The sequence below is a fragment of the Dama dama genome, chromosome 2 (assembly GCF_033118175.1).
Source record: "Dama dama isolate Ldn47 chromosome 2, ASM3311817v1, whole genome shotgun sequence".
Classification (NCBI taxonomy): Eukaryota; Metazoa; Chordata; class Mammalia; order Artiodactyla; family Cervidae; genus Dama; species Dama dama.
In genome coordinates this window covers 38,742,694-38,762,369 of record NC_083682.1, presented here as the reverse complement: position 1 = coordinate 38,762,369, position 19,676 = coordinate 38,742,694, and the positions used below count along the sequence as shown (strand labels likewise).

Genomic DNA, 19,676 nt, shown 5'->3' with positions numbered 1-19,676 from the left:
AAATAATCAAAATTTGTAGGTCAGTCATTTTTCCAAGTAAAAATGATAAACAATGATAATGTGATTAGTTTAATTTGCAACTCAAATGATTGCAGTTTTTTTTTTTTTTTATTTCTTGAGAAAACCGTATATAATATGCAAAAGTACTTTGGGCATACCTCTCATTGCATCAAACAGAATATTATAACATTATGAACTTGAAAGTAGTGATTTTATATAATTAATAATTTTCTCTGCTTCAAAGATATTTTTTAAGTAAAACTGACTTTTTTGTTTTTATTGTTAATGTATGCAGAGAGTCCAGTGATTGCTGGTACACTTTGGTACCCCTGCCTGGTTTTGTGCTCAGGCACCAACAGTTTTACCCACCATTGTCTGGCATCATCAGTGCAAAGATAAGCACAATGAAAAAGGCAAATAACATCTTGTTATTATGAAAATGCTTTTGATCTTCAAGGCACTTTGAGTGCTGCTAATTTATAACCAGCACAAAGGCTGTTATTATTCCTTTTTTCAGGTGAAGCTGTACTTTAGAGAACTTGTTCAGGATCCCAAGTTGGGAAGTGGTAGAGCTGGGTCCAGACACAGCAGGATTGACTCTGGAGCTTGGTTTCTTAGTCTCTTCTGAGAGAGTGGTGCCTAATAGGTTATAACAAGTGCCCATCTTCATCCCTCTAGTCCTAGTCAAGGCTGACAGAGGTAGGGGTATGGGCTGAAGGCTTGTTAATTCAGAGCCACAGTTAGTTATTCCCAAGTTACCTCTTCAAAGGAGTTACTTTTAAGGGACTTAAGTTTTTGGTTGTAGCAAGTAAGCAAACAAGCACCTAGAGTACTGCCAAGAAATAGTAAAAAGAAACAATAAGTGTACCCTGCCAGAAAACAAAACTATAGGAATTAACCGAAAAAAATCCTCATGGTTCAGTAGAGTGAAAAGATTGTTTTCTTTAACAGTTGGTGGTTTTCAAAGATTTAGAGTAGAATACAGAAGAAGATCTAAATTGTTGTTTTGAGAGAAATTGGGGAAATTATACCTTTGAAATACAATGAATCAAAAGAAATCATGTATAAAATGATCATTCCCAGACACTGGGATTTTGCAAAATCCTGGGCAATAGGAAATAAGGAAATGAGCTGGGATAGAGGTAATAGGGATAGAAATAAGAAGATGAAAACAAGAGAAACTCAATAGGCAGAATGAATAAAACTTGGCAAATGATGGATGAGAAGACCTCAGGAAAGGAAGAGCCACAGATAAATTTAAACAGTTGTGCGACACCCACTCTGTTCCTCTGTATGTGGCTCATCTCCCCAACTGCACTGTAAGCTCCTTCAGAAACAGAACCCTGTCTTTTATTTTCTTTTGTTCACAGAATTTGGTACAATGTTGAGCACATTATAGGTATTCAAGTAAATATAAAATGTATTAAGTGACTCAGACTTTAGCTGTCTTGTATTAAAACCAAATAACCTCCTTTAACCCCCTTACATGATCTTTATTTATTAGCCCATTCATACAAATCATTTAGAGTAGTTTTTAGTTTGTTTTTTAAATTTTTATTGAAATAGTTATTTATAATATTGTGTTAGTTTGAGGTATACAGCAAAGAGATTCAATTATGCATAGATATATAAATATATGTTATTTTTTATATTCTCTTCCATTATAGGTTATTACAAGATATTGAATATAGTTCCCTGGGCTATTCAGTAGGTCTTTGTGAGTTATCTATTTTGTATAGAGTATCTTCAGTTTAACTCAGCAAACATTCACTGAGCATTTGCTCGCACTAGGAATCAGATTGAAAATATTGTATATCCCCTGTCCTCCAAATGCTAAGAATCTAGAGTAAGAGATACATAGATACAAATAACTTTGTGGTCTTAATCATATAATGAACAAAATTGTGTGGAATCACAGAAGAAAGGGCAATCACGTATGCCTGAAGCAGTGGGAGAAAACTCTCCGGATAACATTTGAGGTAAATTGTGGTGTTTGATAGGAATTCAACAAGAGAAGCGTTCTAGGCAGAAGCAGCAGTTCAGTTTAGTTTATGCAAGAATATATTCAGTTGTTTCCACACGTAGGTACTACCTGCCTTAGGCACAGAAAATGAATAACTCAACTTGATGCTTTGGCTTGATGCTCACGATTGAATAGGGAAGTTAGTAGTAGCAGTAGTGTTAGGCGCTCAGTCGTGTCCAATTCTTGGCGGCCCCATGACTGTAGCCCACAAGGCTCCTCTGTCCATGGGATTCTCCAGGCAAGTATACTGGAGTGGGTTCCTCATAGGGAAGGTAGACAGGTTAAAATATATATATACAGTACAATGTGCTGTGTGTAACATTCAAGTTGTGAACCAAGCACAAAATAATATGGAGAAGAAAAATGAAGGAGAAAGTGAGGATCTACTCTGGGCCAGGCATTTTTTCTTTATATGCTGCCAAGGGTATAGAAAGCTACACAGATGAAAATACAAGTTACCTGGATAGTGAGTTTACAAAATGGACATGCTTAGATCCTCTCTCTGACTTGGGGACATAGAGAGTCGAGCTATGTGGCAGCTGTGGAATGTGTCTCTCAAGCCACCAGTTACAAGGAGCATAGCTGACTAAGAACCTATATGCATCTCAGTGTAGTGACTTTCCAAATTTGAAAAATTGGTATTTTACTTAAGAAGACAGGGTGCTCAGGGCTGGTGCACTGGGATGACCCAGAGGGATAGGATAGGGAGGGAGGTGGGGTGGGGGATGGCGTTCAGGATGGGGAACACATGTACACCCATGGAGGATTCAAGTCAATATATGGCAAAACCAATACAATATTGTTAAGTAAAATAATAAATAAAATAAATAAAAATTAAAAATATTTTTTAATTTGTTTTTAATTGGAGGATAATTGCTTTACAGTGTTGTGTTGGTTTCTGCCATACATCCGCATGAATCAGCCTTAGGCATACATGTGCCCCTCCCTCTTAAACCCCCCTCCCACCTCCCACCCCTCTAGGTTGTCATAGAGCACCGAGTTTGAGCTCCCTGCATCATATAGCAAATCCCCACTAGCTATCTATTTCACATATGGTAACATACATGTTTCAATGCTACTCTTTATTCGTCCCACCCTCACCTTCCCTCACTGCGTCCACAAGTCTGTTCTCTGTGTCTGCATCTCCACTGCTGCCCTGAAAATAGGTCCATCAGTACCATCTTTCTAGATTCCATATATATGCAGTAGTATACAGTATTTGTTTTTCTCATTCTGACTTACTTCACTGCATAATAGGTTCATCCACCTCATTAGAACTGACTCAGTTGCATTCCTTTTTATGACTGAGTAATATTCCATTGTATATATGTACCACGACTTCTTTATACTTAAGAAAATTTGATTCCTGGCTTCCCTCAGCAGGGGAGACCCATCTCCCAACATTAGGTCCACATTCTAGAGTGCCTGTCATCCACAAGAGCTGAATAATTCTTCTCATTAGATGAAATATATGCTCAATCCCTTCTTCTCCTTGTTTTATTCCAGATAGGAAGACCAGTTGCCATTTAACCACACTCTTGGCTCTGTTGTTTTACCTCTCCTGGGTCCATTGCACCCTCCTGTATGTCTTGTCTGTCTTTGTTGTCATTTGAGTTTGAGATTTGTATCTGTTATCTTCAGCACATTCTGCCATGAGAAGGATAGAGTGGAGTGATTTAGGCATACAAGCCAGAGGATCACTGGGGAGAACATGAAGTTCTGACCTAGGGCAGGGATCATTGAAGTTAAGAGAGGCTAGATGGATTAGAGGGGTCTTTCAAAGACAGAATCAGCAAGTTTAATAAAATGTAGAGGCTGATGGGCAGGCAGGAGTCAAAGATGGCTATCAGATTCCTTGAGGTGGCAACTGAGTAGTTCATAGGCTTCTCCGTTTCTTTCTTTTTTTCTAGGCACCAACTGTTCTAAACAGATATATACTTTAATCCTTCATATGCCAGGAAGTTTTCAGAAAACATAAAAGAAGTCAATGGAAATAGCTTAATGGGGCACAAGAGAGAGACTCCATCTGTTACCAGCTTACACTGGGAAAGTGATCAAGAAGTTAAACTATATTAAGTACATATTAGCTTCTAGTGGCCTTTCAGGACTTCCCAAGTGGTGCTAGTGGTAAAGAATCTGCCTGCCAATGCAAGAGACACAGGTTCAATCCCTGGGTTGGGAAGATAGCCTGGAGGAGGAAGTGGCAGCCCACACCAGTATTCTTGCGGGAAAATATCATGGACAGGGGAGCTTGGCGGACTACGGTCCATGGGGCTGCAAAGAGTCAGACACCACTGAGCGCACAGTGGCATTTCAGTGAAGTACTGTTACAAACGAAGGACAAGATAGGTGTTACTTTACCATTCTGTAGTTGTGGTGTCATTGACAACATCCTAAATCATATCAATTCACAATTAAAAAAAAAAAAAAGAATTCACAGCTCAACCACTGTATCTGATCCCAAACTATGCTCCCTGCTTTCTGACTCAATCCATCAAACCTGTTCTAAATTCATCCTATACAAAGTCTTTGAATTAATCATAGTAAACTACTGCATTTATCATGTCATCCCTTTGAAGAAAACCTAGATTCTCTAGGAACCTATACTCCTAGGTCTGCTCTTCAGAAAGCTTTCATGTATATCCCCAAAAAGATGTTAGGTTGGTGGGGGTGGGGGGGTTGGTCCATCTTGTTCCTCTGCTTGGAACGCTCTCCACTACCACATGCCTCACATCCCACTTCTCATCTTTACCTTAGGTCTTTACTCACTCTCACTGAACATTTCTGGCCAATTTTGTCTTCTCTATCTTTTGTCTCTTTCTTCCCAGGAAACTTCAGTGTCAGCCACAAAGTGCTCTTACTGGATAATCACTTTAATACGTGCGCATGATTGGACTCTTGCAAATTTCCATAATTATCAGTGTTGCTCCATCTCTGAAATCCTGAACCCGAAAACCCCATTGTGTCCACAGCCTGCTACCCCTTCTTCTGTTCCTAGTTCCCCATAAATCTGTCATTTGACCTTGTCATGACCTCAGTCTATGTATCCAGCCTCGGGGCGTCCTCTTTGCTTCTCTTTTCCTATCCTTCCTGATATATTATAATGCATTCCTTCGAGAGTCAGCCACGTTTCATTTTCAATCCTCAGCCCAAAGGCTATCAAACCTTCCCTTTTCACTGTTCAAGAAACTAAACTCTGTGGGAGAAAATCACGTAATCACACTGATAATGTCCCACCTCAGTGCTGCTCAGCAGACCCCTACCAATTCCAGTGTGTCTCTCTTGCCTCACATCTGCAATTCCAGCCAGTTACTGCTTTACTTAAGTCTCGAAATTCATTCTAGACTCTTCCCTTTAATGTCCTGACATCTAAATATATAGAGCAAAGACATCAGGCAAGAACTCCTTCAGCTTCCTCCTCCTCTACCTCAAAAGGGTCCTATAACTTTTTTATTCCAACTTAAAATAGCACTGTAACTTTATCTAAAGGAGAGACAAAGTGGGCCTGGTAAAAAAGAAAAAGTATCTTTCTCCCAACCTATGGCTGAGTCATGCTGTCTCAAACCAACTTGGATTTGTTCTTTTGCCAAACAGATTTTACACATATAATGTTTGTGTGTTTCTAGATATTTTTATAAGGAAAAAGTTAGTGATGGACTTGCTCAAAATGACAAAAGAATAAAGATCTGTAATTCTAATGTCCATGAGCAATATTAACATGTTGGTGAACATACTTCCAAATTTTTCTATACATACATTTTACAAAGTGAGATCGAAGTTTAAATCCTATAATATTCTTTTTTCTTTACCTGAGCATGTACTGTAAATTTCTTTTCATCTCATGATACCATTGTATCCCTTGGTACGACTATACCACATGTACCTAACCTATGGTAGTTCTCAAAGACTCTGGATTCTAGACCCTCTTCCTCACTCTTCCTTTTTCAGGATTTGTTTCTCCTCCTCTCCTGTATGTTCATTCTTCCTCCCCACGGGCTTCTTCCCCATAGTGCACAGACAGGCTGTGTCCCCTCCCTGCCACACTCTAAAATCTTTCTACCGCCCTGCCTCCTTCTCATCAGGTGCTACTGTGTACCTCACCTAAGGACAGAACTCTTCCACAAGAACTTAAATCACCTTTACCACATCACTCTTTAACTTCTCATCAATTCTTTGATCTCCTGGATTCTGGCACTCTCCATCCACCTGTTTGACGAAACTACTTCCTCTCTGCCATCCCCTTGAAACATTTTGCCTTAAACAGTGAATAATCCCCAAATGCAGATCTCCTGATGGCTCCTCCACTCCATAGCTTCCAGAAAAATACTGTTGAATAAAGTGAATGTTGAGACATCCTAAATGCAACTCCTAGAAGTCCTAACTGGGTGAAAACAGGCAACAGGCATTTCCTATTCTTGGGCTAAGACCTTTAGCCAAAGATACATGGATTGTTAGCATGTTAAGGGAAAAAAAAAAAAAAGGAAAAATTTGTTGTAGTTATAAGCAACAGTGGTTAAGAATGTCTGTGTTGCATTCATATCTTTATAAAAGCCTAATAATGGGCCTGGGGCCATTCATCTTTTAATATTGCAGTATGTTAGAGAAGGTAGATGAAGGAGACTTTGAATGACTTCAATAGGTAATGGCTATGAAAAAGTATCTTTATTCTCTGCACTATTCAAGATCTACTGCCTGAAATAAAATTGCTTTTAGTACAGTTTAGAAAATTATTTGCAAACTAATAGACCTTTCTATTAAGTAATGTTTTTATCCTGTCATATAGCCTAGAGAATTCTTTATTTTAATCTGCTACTATCTGTTTACCTGCTTATACTGGTCACCATTCTATTCTATTTGTTGACCAGTGGTCCAGTTGTACACAAGTAATTTTCAGTCTATGTGCATGTCAAAAATTAAATATAATTATATACTTGAATCAAGACTGCCAGGAGAAATATCAATAACCTCAGATACGCAGATGACAACACCCTTATGGCAGAAAGCAAAGAAGAACTAAAGAGCCTCTTGATGAAAGTGAAAGAGAAGAGTGAAAAAGTTGGCTTAAAACTCAGCATTCAGAAAACTAAGATCATGGCATCTGGTCCCATCACTTCATGGCAAATATATGGGGAAACAGTGGAAACAGTGACAGACTTTATTTTCTGGGCTCCAAAATCACTGCAGATGGAGACTGCAGCCATTAAATTAAAAGACGCTTACTCCTTGGAAGATAAGTTATGATGAACCTAGACAACATATTAAAAAGCAGAGACATTACTTTGTCAACAAAGATTCGTCTAGTCAAAGCTATGGTTTTTCTAGTAGCCATATATGGATGTGAGAGTTGGACTATAATGAAAGCTGAGCACCGAAGAATTGATGCTTTTGAACTGTGGTATTGGAAAAGACTCTTTACAGTCCCTTGGACTGAAAGGAGATCCAACCAGTCCATCCTAAAGGAAATCAGTCCTGAATATTCATTGGAAGGACTGATGCTGAAGCTGAAACTCCAATATGTTGGCCACCTGGTTAGAAGAACTGACTCATTGGAAAAGACCCTGATGCTCGGAAAGATTGAAGGCAGGAGGAGAAGGGGATGACAGAGGATGAGATGGTTGGATGGTATCACTGACTCGATAGACATGAGTTTTGAGTAAACTCTGGGTGTTGGTGATGGACAGGGAGGCCTTTCGTGCTGCAGTCCATAGGGTTGCAAAGAGTTGGACACAAATGAGTGACTGAACTGATACTGAACTGATATACTTGAAAATATATATAATATTTTATACATTATAAATATATATAAATATATAGCATATATATAATATATAAATGTATAACACATATATTATTTTGTAGTATGTGTGTATGTGCTTAGTAATTTATTTGTGTCTGACTCTTTGTAGCCCCATGGACTATAGCCCACTAGGCTCTTCTGTCCATAGAATTTTCTGGGCGAGAAGACTAGAGTGAGTTGCCATTTCCTACTCCAGGGGATCTTCCCGACCCAGGGAGCCCAGCTGCATCAATTGCATCTCCTGCATTGGCAGGCAGATTCTTTACCACTAGTGCCACCTGGGAAGCTCATTTTATAGTATAAATTATAGTAACTAAAAATAAGTATCTGCTAGAGCAGATATGTAGATGCTGCTGCTGCTAAGTCACTTCAGTCGTGGCTTACTCTGTGTGATCCCATAGATGACAGCCCACCAGACTCCCCCATTCCTTGGATTCTCCGGGCAAGAACATAGGAGGGGGTTGTCATTTCCTTTTCCAATGCATGAAAGTGAAAAGTGAAAGTGAAGTCGCTCAGTTGCGTCCGACTCTTAGCAACCCCATGGAAGGTAGCCTACCAGGCTCCTCCGTCTATGAGATTTTCCAAGCAAGAGTACTGGAGTGGGGTGCCCTTGCCTTCTCCAATATGCAGACGATAGACTTTATTTTGATATTCTTGGTAGAGAGTGAAAGGAACATGTAGATCCTGCTGAAGTGAAGGGAATGCACAGAAATATTGGGATTTGTCAGATGAAATACCAAAATTCAATGCATCAAAATAGGCTATGGACACTGAAAGCTTAAAAACATAGTGTTTGAGTCTTCCTTTATCTAGCTTTTATTTACTTAACATTCTCAATGCTTCCTACCTAGCTATCCTTTCTCCCCTATTTAGAATATGTAGCTAAATTATCTTTACAAAGAGAAATAACATATGATAAAACTGTAGGCCAACATTCATCAACAAATACTTGTTGGATGAATAGATAAAGGTATGAATGAAAGACTGCATTGTCTTACTTCCGTTTACCTTTATTGCCCTCATGTTTAGAAGGACACTCGTAATAGTGCGGTATCAAACCAAAGGAAATGAACTAATATCGATTAATCTTCACACACCTCCCAGGATCTATGCTCAATGCTATGCTAGTACATACATCATTTACTTTGATCTTTCTAATAGCGCTGTGAAGTAGTTACTATTATTTACATCTTACAGACAGGAAAGCTAGGTTCAAAGTTAAGAAATGTACCTAACATCAAACATCTAAAAAGTGCAAAGCTGGTACTCAAAAACAGGTCTGAATGGTCCAAATACATGCTTTCCATTACAATTTTTAAAAATATTTTTATGAAACTGTTAAGAGTGGTATAGATTATTTTCAAAAAAAATTTAATAGTGTGTTGTTCCTTTTTTTTAATTATTATTTCCTTATCATCAAATTATTTAACCCAGAAGAGACAATATGATGTAACAGGGGAAAAATTGGTATTTGAAGCTTAAAATATCCTGTTTGGATTTGAATTCCACTATTTACTTGCTTTCTGTCTTTAAGTAAGTTGCTTCACTCTTTTAAGCCCCAGGGTTTTCTTTTGGCTTTAATTTGTTTTTGTGTTTTGTTTTTTAATACATGAAAAAGGGAAAAATACTGTCCATCAGATAGAGGATTAAAAGAAGCCTAGCTCAAAGTTTTGCATAAAAATGCAATAAATGTTAGTTCCAGAAAGAAAAATGCAATCAATGTTAGTTCCAAAAAGAAAAATGTAATAAATGTTAGTTCCCTTGAGGACATTTTTAGTATTTTATTAAGAATTTTATAACTTAAAAAAGTCTCTCCCTCTTAAGTAGTTTGAGTTATTACTTAAGCAGTTTTACTATTACCAATTAGTAATTCATAAATTTCTTAGTAAAAAAGTCTTTTTTTAAATATTTTAGTGGTGATCATACTTTAATTACAATTTCATACCTATTTTTTCCACTCACAGTTGTATAATGAACATTTTCCATTATCATTAAATATTGCTGCAGTTTTAATGGCTCTAAAATATTCCCACATTCAGATAGACATATCACAGTAAGTTTTAACTATTTCTCCATTGTTTGAATGTTTCCGATTACAAGTTAGTTTTTGTTTTGTTTTTAGAATTAGAAGCATGATACTGCCACAAATCTTTGAACACAAATCATTGCACACAGCTCTGGTTATTTCTTTAGGATAAATTCCTAGAACTGAATTACTAGATTAAATAGTATTTGAAAGTAGGAACTTCTGACAGTAAAAGAAATTCTTTGTCAATAGAACCTTCTGTAAATTCATATGATTATGATATCACCGTATTTTCCTCTTCTTTTTTGTAACCCCATTTTAGGGATAATTTTCTGTTAAAGAACAATCTTTTAATGAAAAAAGAATTCTCTGAGGATACTGTATTTATATTCGCAACCATTATTTAAATGTTTTATTTTTCATTTCATTTTCCCTAAATTTTCTTTTCATTTTGCTATTTTCTTTCTCTTTTTTTTTCCCCTCTGAGACTTGATAGAGTGTAGTACATGAAAGAGAAAGTACCCCTTGGCTAGGCAGTGGGCTTGGGCTTATGTTTCTGAGGATACTGGTATTTATATTTACAGCCATCAGTTAAATGGCACATGTTCTTTTCTTTTTGCTTTTTTGCCTTTTCCCTGAGAGGTGACAGAGTGTAGTACGTGAATTGGCGAGGCAGTGAACTTGTGTTACTGGGGGAGAGTCAGCCAGTGTGGAGGAATGGGAACCAGAAGGAATAATGGTCCAGGGCAGCCACCTTCTCACACGTGGACTCTGCCCAACTGCAAGGAAACGGCAGCCCACCCGGCAGCCCAGCTATACAGAGGCTGCCCTCACCCACATGGCACCTTGGAGTTTCCCTTGACTGTGTCAAGTACCAACATTCAGTTAATTAGTCACCGTTTGCAGCATCTAAAGCTGTCAGCCAGGGATCTGCCTGTTCTCATGGAGAGATGTCTGCACAGAGGACAGAGGTTCTGGGGTCTGCCCTGGCAGCTGGCCGGCTCTGGGATGATTGTCAGGGGGACTGGAGAGATTCTGCCATGGAGAACAGCAGGCAGTGATTTCACTGCTGGTTTTTATCTCTCCCTCTCTCCACTGAATGCTGCTGGCGGGGAGCAAAGGCCTGAAAGGGAACGCTGGGTGAGAATAACAAGGGGGGATGGGGAAGCACTTTAATAATTTCCTTAGCTGAATTCAGATGAACCTCTTCTAAAGAACTGCTGTGACCGGCCAGGCCCAGCTGCCAGGCTGGTTTTAACTGAAACACAAAAGCTTTGGGGAATCCTGGGATCAAAAACACAGATCCAGTCCTACTCTGTCTCTGCCTGCCTCTTTTCATTGTGGATTCTTTGATTGATTCATTCCTTTACTCACAGTGGATTCAAGGACAGAGTTTATCAGTAAATGTCCAAACCACCATATTCTCCACATGTGTTGTGTTAGTTGTTCAGTCATATCCGACTCTTTGCAACCCCGTGGACTGTAGCTCACCAGGCTCTTTTGTCCATGGGATTCTCCAGGCAGGAAAACTGGAGTGGTAGCCATTCCTTTCTCCAGGGGATCTTCCCCACCCAGGGATCGAACCCAGGTCTCCTGCCTTGCTGGCAGGTTCTTTACCATCTGAGCCACCAGGGAAGCATATTCTCCGTATTAGAGTCTAAAAGCAATGTTTATGTGTTGCTAGGTTATCATCAAAGCTATCACTTCAAAGATCTGTGAATCCATACAATAAAAAAATGTAGCAGTAACCTACATCCTCCTCTAAAGGTTCCTATGGCATTCTTTTTTTTTTTTTTCCTATTGGCAAGAGTAGTTGTCCTGCAAATCTAGCCAGAGATCCAGAAGAATCCTTTGAAGTCATAGAGCCTAACCTCTGAGTAGATGTTTGGGTCCCTATGTCCATGTCTAGCCAGCTACCCACTGAATAAAGGATCCTCCCTCTCTTGCAAAGCAGGCTGTTTCCAGTTTGAACAGTTCTCGTCTCCTCATTCATCCTTCAGCTAAGCCACAATTTGAATTTCTGGTCTTTCCATTTTTATTTTGGAGCCGCACAGAACAAAATGACTTCTACTTCTATATTAATTGTGTTCTTGTATTATGTCTTTTCTGACTCTTCCCTTTGAATATTCTTAGCAAATATGTTTGTCTGTTCATTCATTCATCAAATATGTGAGGAACCACGTGCCACCCAAGGCGCCAGGAGACAAAGGTGAATATTATACAGTTCCCACCTTCTATAAGGTCAGTTTGAAGGAAAGATAGTCTGGTAAATATACAATTTCAAAATAACACAGTGCATAGCATAGCTAAGCAGAGAAATCTAAAGAAACTCAAATGACATCTGAACCATCAGGGAGAGTGGGAAATTTCTTGTAGAGAGCGCAGTACAAGCAACGGCCAAGAGATGAATTATCAAGTGGACTGTGCAGGAAAGAGCGAGCAATTCAGTGTTCCTGGGGGCTAAATATAAAGGAAGTAGAGTGAGTAGTTTTCTCGAATGACAAAGTCTTGAGTGCCCTCTCCCAAGATTTTTATATTTTCAGGAGAAAGCTTTAGAGCATCTTCCAGTCTGTGCTTGACTCTTACCTTACCACATTAATGAAGAATTGGTATTGTTGAGGTGCCAACTCTAATAAGACCGATATATTCTAGTTGATGTTTTTGGAGCTAGACCAAAATTACATTGAAGAAACTTATCTTCCCATCCTTACCTTCTGAAACCCAAGATCTTATAGAAACTGCCTCATTGGCAGCTATCGACGTGACAGTGTAGTTGAGGGTACTGATCACCAAATGCCAAACTATGGGTCTTTTCTGCTCTGCCTTGAATTCCATGAAAACAGAAATCACTTGGTCTTAATCCCTATAGCCTTAGCTTCAAGATAGTCTCATAGGAGATATTCATACAATACAATACAGTCATCTGGGGTCAGTAGGTACTTAAAACCAAAAATGGACTCACATACACTGCTTTGAAGAACTTCATGATTGAGACTCATCCAATCATCCTTCTTGCTTTCATTGTTGTCGCCTTCTTGTCTGTTTCTTGGACCTGTCATGCACTTTGTCACTTCAGGGATTTTACGTATGTTCTTCCCTCTGCTTGGGACATTCTGTTCTCCTCTCCAACTCCCACCCTTACCTCCTTAAAAGAAACTAACCGTGCTTCACCTTCAGGAAAAGTCCTTATGTTTGGATCTGTTAGCTGCTCCAGCACTCTGTACTTGTCTTTCGTATGCCTCATAAACTGATAGATTCATGGCTATAGCTCCAAGGCTTAGCCCAGTGCCAAACACAAGCTGATGTTTAATAAATATTTAATACATACATTGAGGCAGAGGAACCAGAGATCAAATTGTCAACATCCATTGGATCATAGAAAAAGCAAGGGAATTCCAGAAAAGCATCTGCTTCATTGACTACTTGAAAGTCTTTGTGTAGATCACAGCAAACTGTGGAGAATTCTTAAAGAGAAGGGAATACCAGACCACCTTACCTGTCTCCTGATAAACCTGTATGCAGGTCAAGAAGCAACAGTTAGAACCAGATGTGGAACAATGAAATGGTTCAAAATTAGGAAAGGAGTAAGACAAGGCTGTGTATTGTCACCATGCTTATTTAACTTATATGCAGAGTTCAGTTCAGTTGCTCAATTGTGTCTGACTCTGCGACCCCATGGACTGCAGCATGAAAGGCTTCCCTGTCCATCACCAACTCCTGAAGCTTGCTCAGACAAACTTATGTTAATGAAGCTGGTGATGCCATCCAACCATCTCATCCTCTGTCGTCCCCTTCTCCTCCTGCCTTTAATCTTTCCGAGCATCAGGGTCTTTTCCAATGAGTCAGCTCTTCACATTAGGTGGCCAAAGTATTGAAGTTTCAGCTTCAGCATCAGTCCTACCAATGAATATTCAGGACTGATCTCCTTTAGGATGGACTGATTGGATCTCCTTTCAGTCCAAGGGCCTCTCAAGAGTCTTTAACACCACAGTTCAAAAGCATCAATTCTTCGGTGCTCAGCTTTCATTATGGTCCAACCCTTACATCCATAGATGACTACTAGAAAAACCATAGCTTTGACTAGACTGACCTTTGTTGACAAAGTAATGTCTCTGCTTTTTAATATGCCATCTAGGTTGGTCATAGCTTTTCTTCCAAGGAACAAGCGTCTTTTAATTTAATGGCTACAGTCACCATCTGCAGTGATTTTGGAGCCAAAGAAAATAAAGTCTGGCACTATTTCCATTGTTTCCCCATCTATTTGCCATGAAGTGATGGGACCAGATGCCATGATCTTAGTTTTCTGAATGTTGACTTTTAAGCCAACTTTTTCACTCTTCTCTTTCACTTTCATCAAGAGGCTCTTCAGCTCTTCTTCACTTCTGCCATAAAGGTGGTGTCATCTGTGTATCTTACGTTATTGATATTTCTCCCAGAGTATATCATTCAAAATGTTAGGCTGGATGACTCATAAGCTGGAATCAGGATTTCCAGGAGAAATATCAACAACCTCAGATATACCAATGACACCACTTTAATGGCAGAAAGTGAAAAGGGACTAAAGAGCTTCTTGATGAGGGTGAGAGAGGAGAGTGAAAAAACTGGCTTAAAGCTCAACATTCAAAAAACTAAGTTTATGGCATCTGGCCTCATCTCTTCATGGCAAATAGATGGGGGACAAGTGGAAACAGTGACAGATTTTATTTTCTTGGGCTCCAAAACCACTGCTGATGATGACCACAGCCATGAAATTGAAAAATGCTTGCTCATTACAAGGAAAGCTATGACAAACCTAGATAGCATATTAAAAAGCAGAGATATCACTTTGCCAACAAAGGTCCATATGGCCAAAGCTGTTTTTTCCAGTAGTTGTGTATAGATGTGAGAGTTGGACCATAAAGAAGATTGAGCCCTGAAGAATTGTTTCTTTCAAATTGTGGTACTGGAGAAGGCTCTTGAGAGTTCCTTGGACAGCAAGGAGATCAAACCAGTCAATCCTAAAGGAAATCAAGCCTAAATATTCATTGTAAGGACTGATGCTGAAGCTGAAGTTCCAATACTTTGGACACTTGATGTGAAGAACAGACTCATTGGTAAAGACCCTGGTCTTCTCTGGTGGCTCAGATGTTGAAGTATCTGCCTGCAATGTAGGAGACCTGGTTTCAATCCCTGGGTCAGGAGGATCCCCTGGAGACGGGAATGGCCACCTACTCCAGTATTCTTGCCTGGAGAATTCCATGGACAGAGGAGGCTGGTGTTCGTGGGGTCACAAAGAGTTGGACACGACTGAGCAATTAACACTTTCACTTCTGATACTGAGAAGATTGAGGGCAGGAGGAGATCAGGGTGATGGAGGATGAGATGATTAGATAGCATCACTGGTTCAATGGACCTGAAGTTGAGCAAACTCTGGGAAATAGTGAAGAACGGGGAAGCCTGGCATGTTGCAATCCATGGGGTCACAAATAGTCATAACTTAGAGACTGAACAACAATGATAAATACATTCATTATGTGGCTGCTTTTAAGTAGTCAGATAATATCCCAGGAACATTGGAGTTTTTCAAAGAAAAAACAGAATTAGAAGTCAGAAGTACAGAGACATGAGATTTTAGTGGCCATGGTTAAATTATTAACTTCAACCTTTTAGTATGTAATTGTGAGAACAACCCTCTGAAAATTCAGAGTTTTATTAGTTCAGTCAATAAAAATTGCTAAGATTTACCCTGACATTTGCAGTGGTAGTATACCTGTCAAGTTATACTTGATCTTATCTTAACACTGAACTTCTCTAATTGAGTGCCCTAATTAATTTTTCTGGATTAACAACTAATTTCTTATTCATCATCTCTTTTTACCCATGAGCAGAACTTAATCAAACGATCATAACTTTAGTAAGCTGTATTTGTTGTAAGAGTATATAGAGAAGTTAAATATCCAGTGACAAGGGACTGGTTAAATGACGTTAGTGAAATATTACTTAATCACTTAAATGGATAATTATAAAGACTTTCTAATTGTACAAAAATGACTGAAAATATAAAGTGAATAGGAAAAAAATGGAACATAATATGGAAACAAAAATGTAGCCATGGAGATGGAGATTAAAAGAGAATATGAAAATAAGAGATAAGTGCAATGGTTTGTGAATTTGGCGGAGACTTTTAATTATTTTGCATGTAAATTTTATATGGTTATATGTACATTGGTTGTCAGTTACTGTAGTCTACAGGAGTAAGTATGAAAGCTATGTTAGAACATAAGCTGTTCAAATTTACATGCTGCAACAATAATGTATTCCTTGTCTGTATCTATAGCAAATTAAAACCTACTTATTACTGAAAACTGTCTCACGTTTGCTATGACTCTAGAAGGGGCCGTTGCCTTCTGAAGTCAAAGTTCCTATTAACAAATAGGAAAATACACTTATTTGATGGATAAACAATATTAGAGCAACAATACCAGAAATAGCAGAATGGAAACACACCCAAATTTCACTACTCTGTCAGATCAAATGTTTTTCACATAACCTGCTTCCGTCTGTTCTTTTTTGTATGTATGTATAATTTTTATAATGGACCATAATAATCTTTTGCATTTTCTCATATTGCACAGTGTCAACTTTTATTTCATCATGACCATTTGAGTTTCTAATAAAGGCTGTGTTTCTTAGAAGCAAAAATGTAAGGCCCTTTGAATAAGCAGAAACATGAAGCACTTGAATTCTTGCAATACAGGGACAAACCTGAGTACTTTCCCTGACCTTCCTTTTTCTGCTGATGGTGCAGTTTATGGCTTTGCATACAAGGCTGTTATCACCTGATTTCCATTTGAGTAGTAAGATGATAAGGCAGAGTACAAGGGGAACTAGGTTTAGATGACAGCCACATCATTTAATGTCTACTTATTGTTTCTACAGGGAAATTCTGGCCTGGGATTCAGTATTGCTGGAGGGACAGATAATCCCCACATTGGAGATGACCCTGGCATATTTATTACGAAGATTATACCGGGAGGTGCTGCAGCAGAGGATGGCAGACTCAGGTAATGATCTGAAATGTTAGAATTATTTGGAAAGTAAATCTGCCACATCAGTGAGACATATCTGTGCCTTTGGAGAATAACAATTCTCCAAAAGTTCTGTACTTCAAAGAAAAGACTGTCAAAGCAAGCTTTCTGCAATGACTTTCCAGATCTCTTGTTGAATTTCAACTAGTATTTAATTTGTGTTTGTTGACGGCTACTGCATTCAGCATTGGGCCAGGCAGTGGGAGGAAGGAATACGGATGTCATCTTTTGTTCCATGGGGTCTTCAGTCTGGTAGGAAAGAAGAATAGTATGAGCTGATGAGCAAATAATAAAATGTGTAGAAAATGATATACTGTAAGTAGTATTAACAAAGAAATGTCATATTATGCACCTTGTGTGTATTCACGGATTTGGGGTTTTCTGTAGGAGTTGGGATGGAAAGAGTCTAAAAAGGTATTCCATAAGAAGATTCCAGGCTGAGTCTTAAAAAAATATTTTACTAACCTCACAAACCTGAATGAGAACACGGAGGTAGAAAGAGCATGGGATCCCAGCAAAGAAGGAAACCAGTTTGTCTTAGATGGAGAACACCAGGTGACGTTGGAAGTAGAGCCAGTTCCTGCTCAGGATGCAATAGTGATAGCTTGATCCAGGGCCCGTCTCTTTAAAGAACTAAAGATTGGAACTTCCCTGGAAGTCCTGTGGTTAAGACTCTGTGCTTCCAATGCAGGGGGCTCAGGTTCAATTCCTGGTTGGGAAACTAAGATCCTACATGCCAAGTGGTCCAAAAATTAAAAAATTAAAATAAAATCTAAAGATTATTTGTCAAAATAAGAGTCACCCACATGGAGCTCTTAGTCAATAATATAAAATTTTATCAGAAGTCAAAACACTGGCTAAAAGAATTATAGACTGAACAATTAGGAGAGATTTCCCCTGAAGAAATGCCCCAGTATTATTTTAGCATGTGCGTGTTGAGTCATATCCAACCCTTTGCGACCACATGGACGAGGACCACTAGGCTCCTCTGTCCATGGGGTTTTTCAGGCAAGATTACTGGAGTAGGTTGCCATTTCCTACTGCAGGGGATCTTCCCAACCCAGGGATTGTACCCTCATCTCCTGTTTTGCAGGCGGATTCGATTCTTTACTGTTTAGTCATTGGGGAAGCTACTAGATTGTAAATCTCCTTAGGTCAAGCAGTTATATATAGATGTGAGTTCATAAATACTTTCTGAATGAATGAGTGAATTTTTGCATGAATGAATGAGTAAAATGAGAAGAGAGAGGAGGGTAAATCAATGAGTAGGGAGAGAGGGTCGTGCAGACCAACAGTTAGGAAGAGTTTTAGCTTGCATATGTTAAGTTGCTTCAGTCATGTTCGACTCTTTGCAATCCTATGAACCATAGCCCGCCAGGCTCCTCTGTCCATGGGATTCTCCAGGCAAGAACACTGGAGTGGGTTGCCATGCCCTCCTCCAGGGGATCTTCCCGACCCAGGGATTGAACCCTGGTTTCTTATGTCTGCTGCATTGGCAGGTAAATTCTTTACCACAGGCAGCCCCTGGGAAGCCCTTGCGTTACATGGAACCACACTGAAAACTGTGACCTAAGGGGCAGATGTGTACGCTTCACAGCCCTTCCTCACTGTGCTTTTTTATGAAGCACGAAGAGGCCGGCTTGCTGTTTTTTTAAAGCAGCCAGGGACACTTTTTCGGTCTCCAGCTGTTCTGATGCAGTGATTATTTTTGACAGCCACATTTTTGCAGCTTGTCAAGGAACCTCACACCTTTTTTCAGGTACATCTGCATCTCCTATCAGCAAGAAAGGAAATGAGTGGCACTCCCACAGGATTCACATGCTTTTTGGCAATAGACCTTTCAGGCTGAATTGACAAAACTGATTTCTGGGTGAGGGGACGACATCCATGCTGCAGAATGAGAGATTCGAAATAGATGTGTTAATTCTAAGAGTCATGGTGGGGATAGTATTTGCTAATATTGGACCCTGGAGAAGCTCCATTTTTTTTTTGTTTCGTTTATTTTTTTAAGATTTTATTTGTATTGATTTTTTTTAGCACCAAGAAACATTTGGTAATGGGGTACAGCCACTTAACAATGTTCTGATAGCTTTAGGTGAACAGCGAAGAGACTTAGTCATACATATACATGTATCCATTCTCCCCCAAACCCCTCTCCCATCCAGGCTGGCACATAACATTGAGCAGAGTTCCATGTGCTCTACAATGGGTCTTTAAATACATCGGTGTGTTTATGACCTTCCCAAAGTCCCTAACTGCATCTTCCCCCCAGCAGCCATGAGTTCATTTTCTAAATCTGTGAGTCTTTTTCCGTTTTGTAATTAAGTTCATTTGTATCATTTCTTTTTAGATTCCACATATAAGGGATGCCATATGATATTAGGAGAAGCTCCATTTTAAAAGTTGAGAAATAAAGTTGTTAGAGGAAACTTCAGAAAAGTGGACCATCATCATTGTTTCATACCATTCTTTACCTAGAAGTAGGGAAAGTTTCACCTCCGCCAAATTTCCGCCCTAAGCATTGGATAAAATGGACTTTATGTTATGTGATTATCCTACAAATAAGCATGAAAAATGGCATCTCTGAGAGTACCACCACTCTGCTTATGCCCGCAGAGATAAAAGGAAGTTCTGCTGTGTTGAAAGCATTACTCAGTAGTTGTAAAGAACATAATCATAATGGCCGCTAACATTTATGGAGCTTCTATCATGTGTGGAGCATTGTGCTCATGTAGGTAGGCTAGGTAGATAGGTTGGTAGGTG

The 19,676-nt window shown here is 39.1% G+C and overlaps 1 protein-coding gene across 17 annotated transcripts in view; it reads left to right on the top strand.

The window, feature by feature from the left end:
- The window catches only part of DLG2 (discs large MAGUK scaffold protein 2), a 2,226,746-nt gene that overhangs the window by 1,504,932 nt on the left and 702,138 nt on the right, over positions 1-19,676 (top strand). For all 17 annotated transcript variants that reach the window (XM_061119788.1, XM_061119779.1, XM_061119776.1 and 14 more), the window contains one exon: positions 16,765-16,889. In XM_061119788.1, the coding sequence (XP_060975771.1) occupies positions 16,765-16,889 (125 nt within the window). The remainder of the gene's footprint in view (positions 1-16,764; positions 16,890-19,676) is intronic.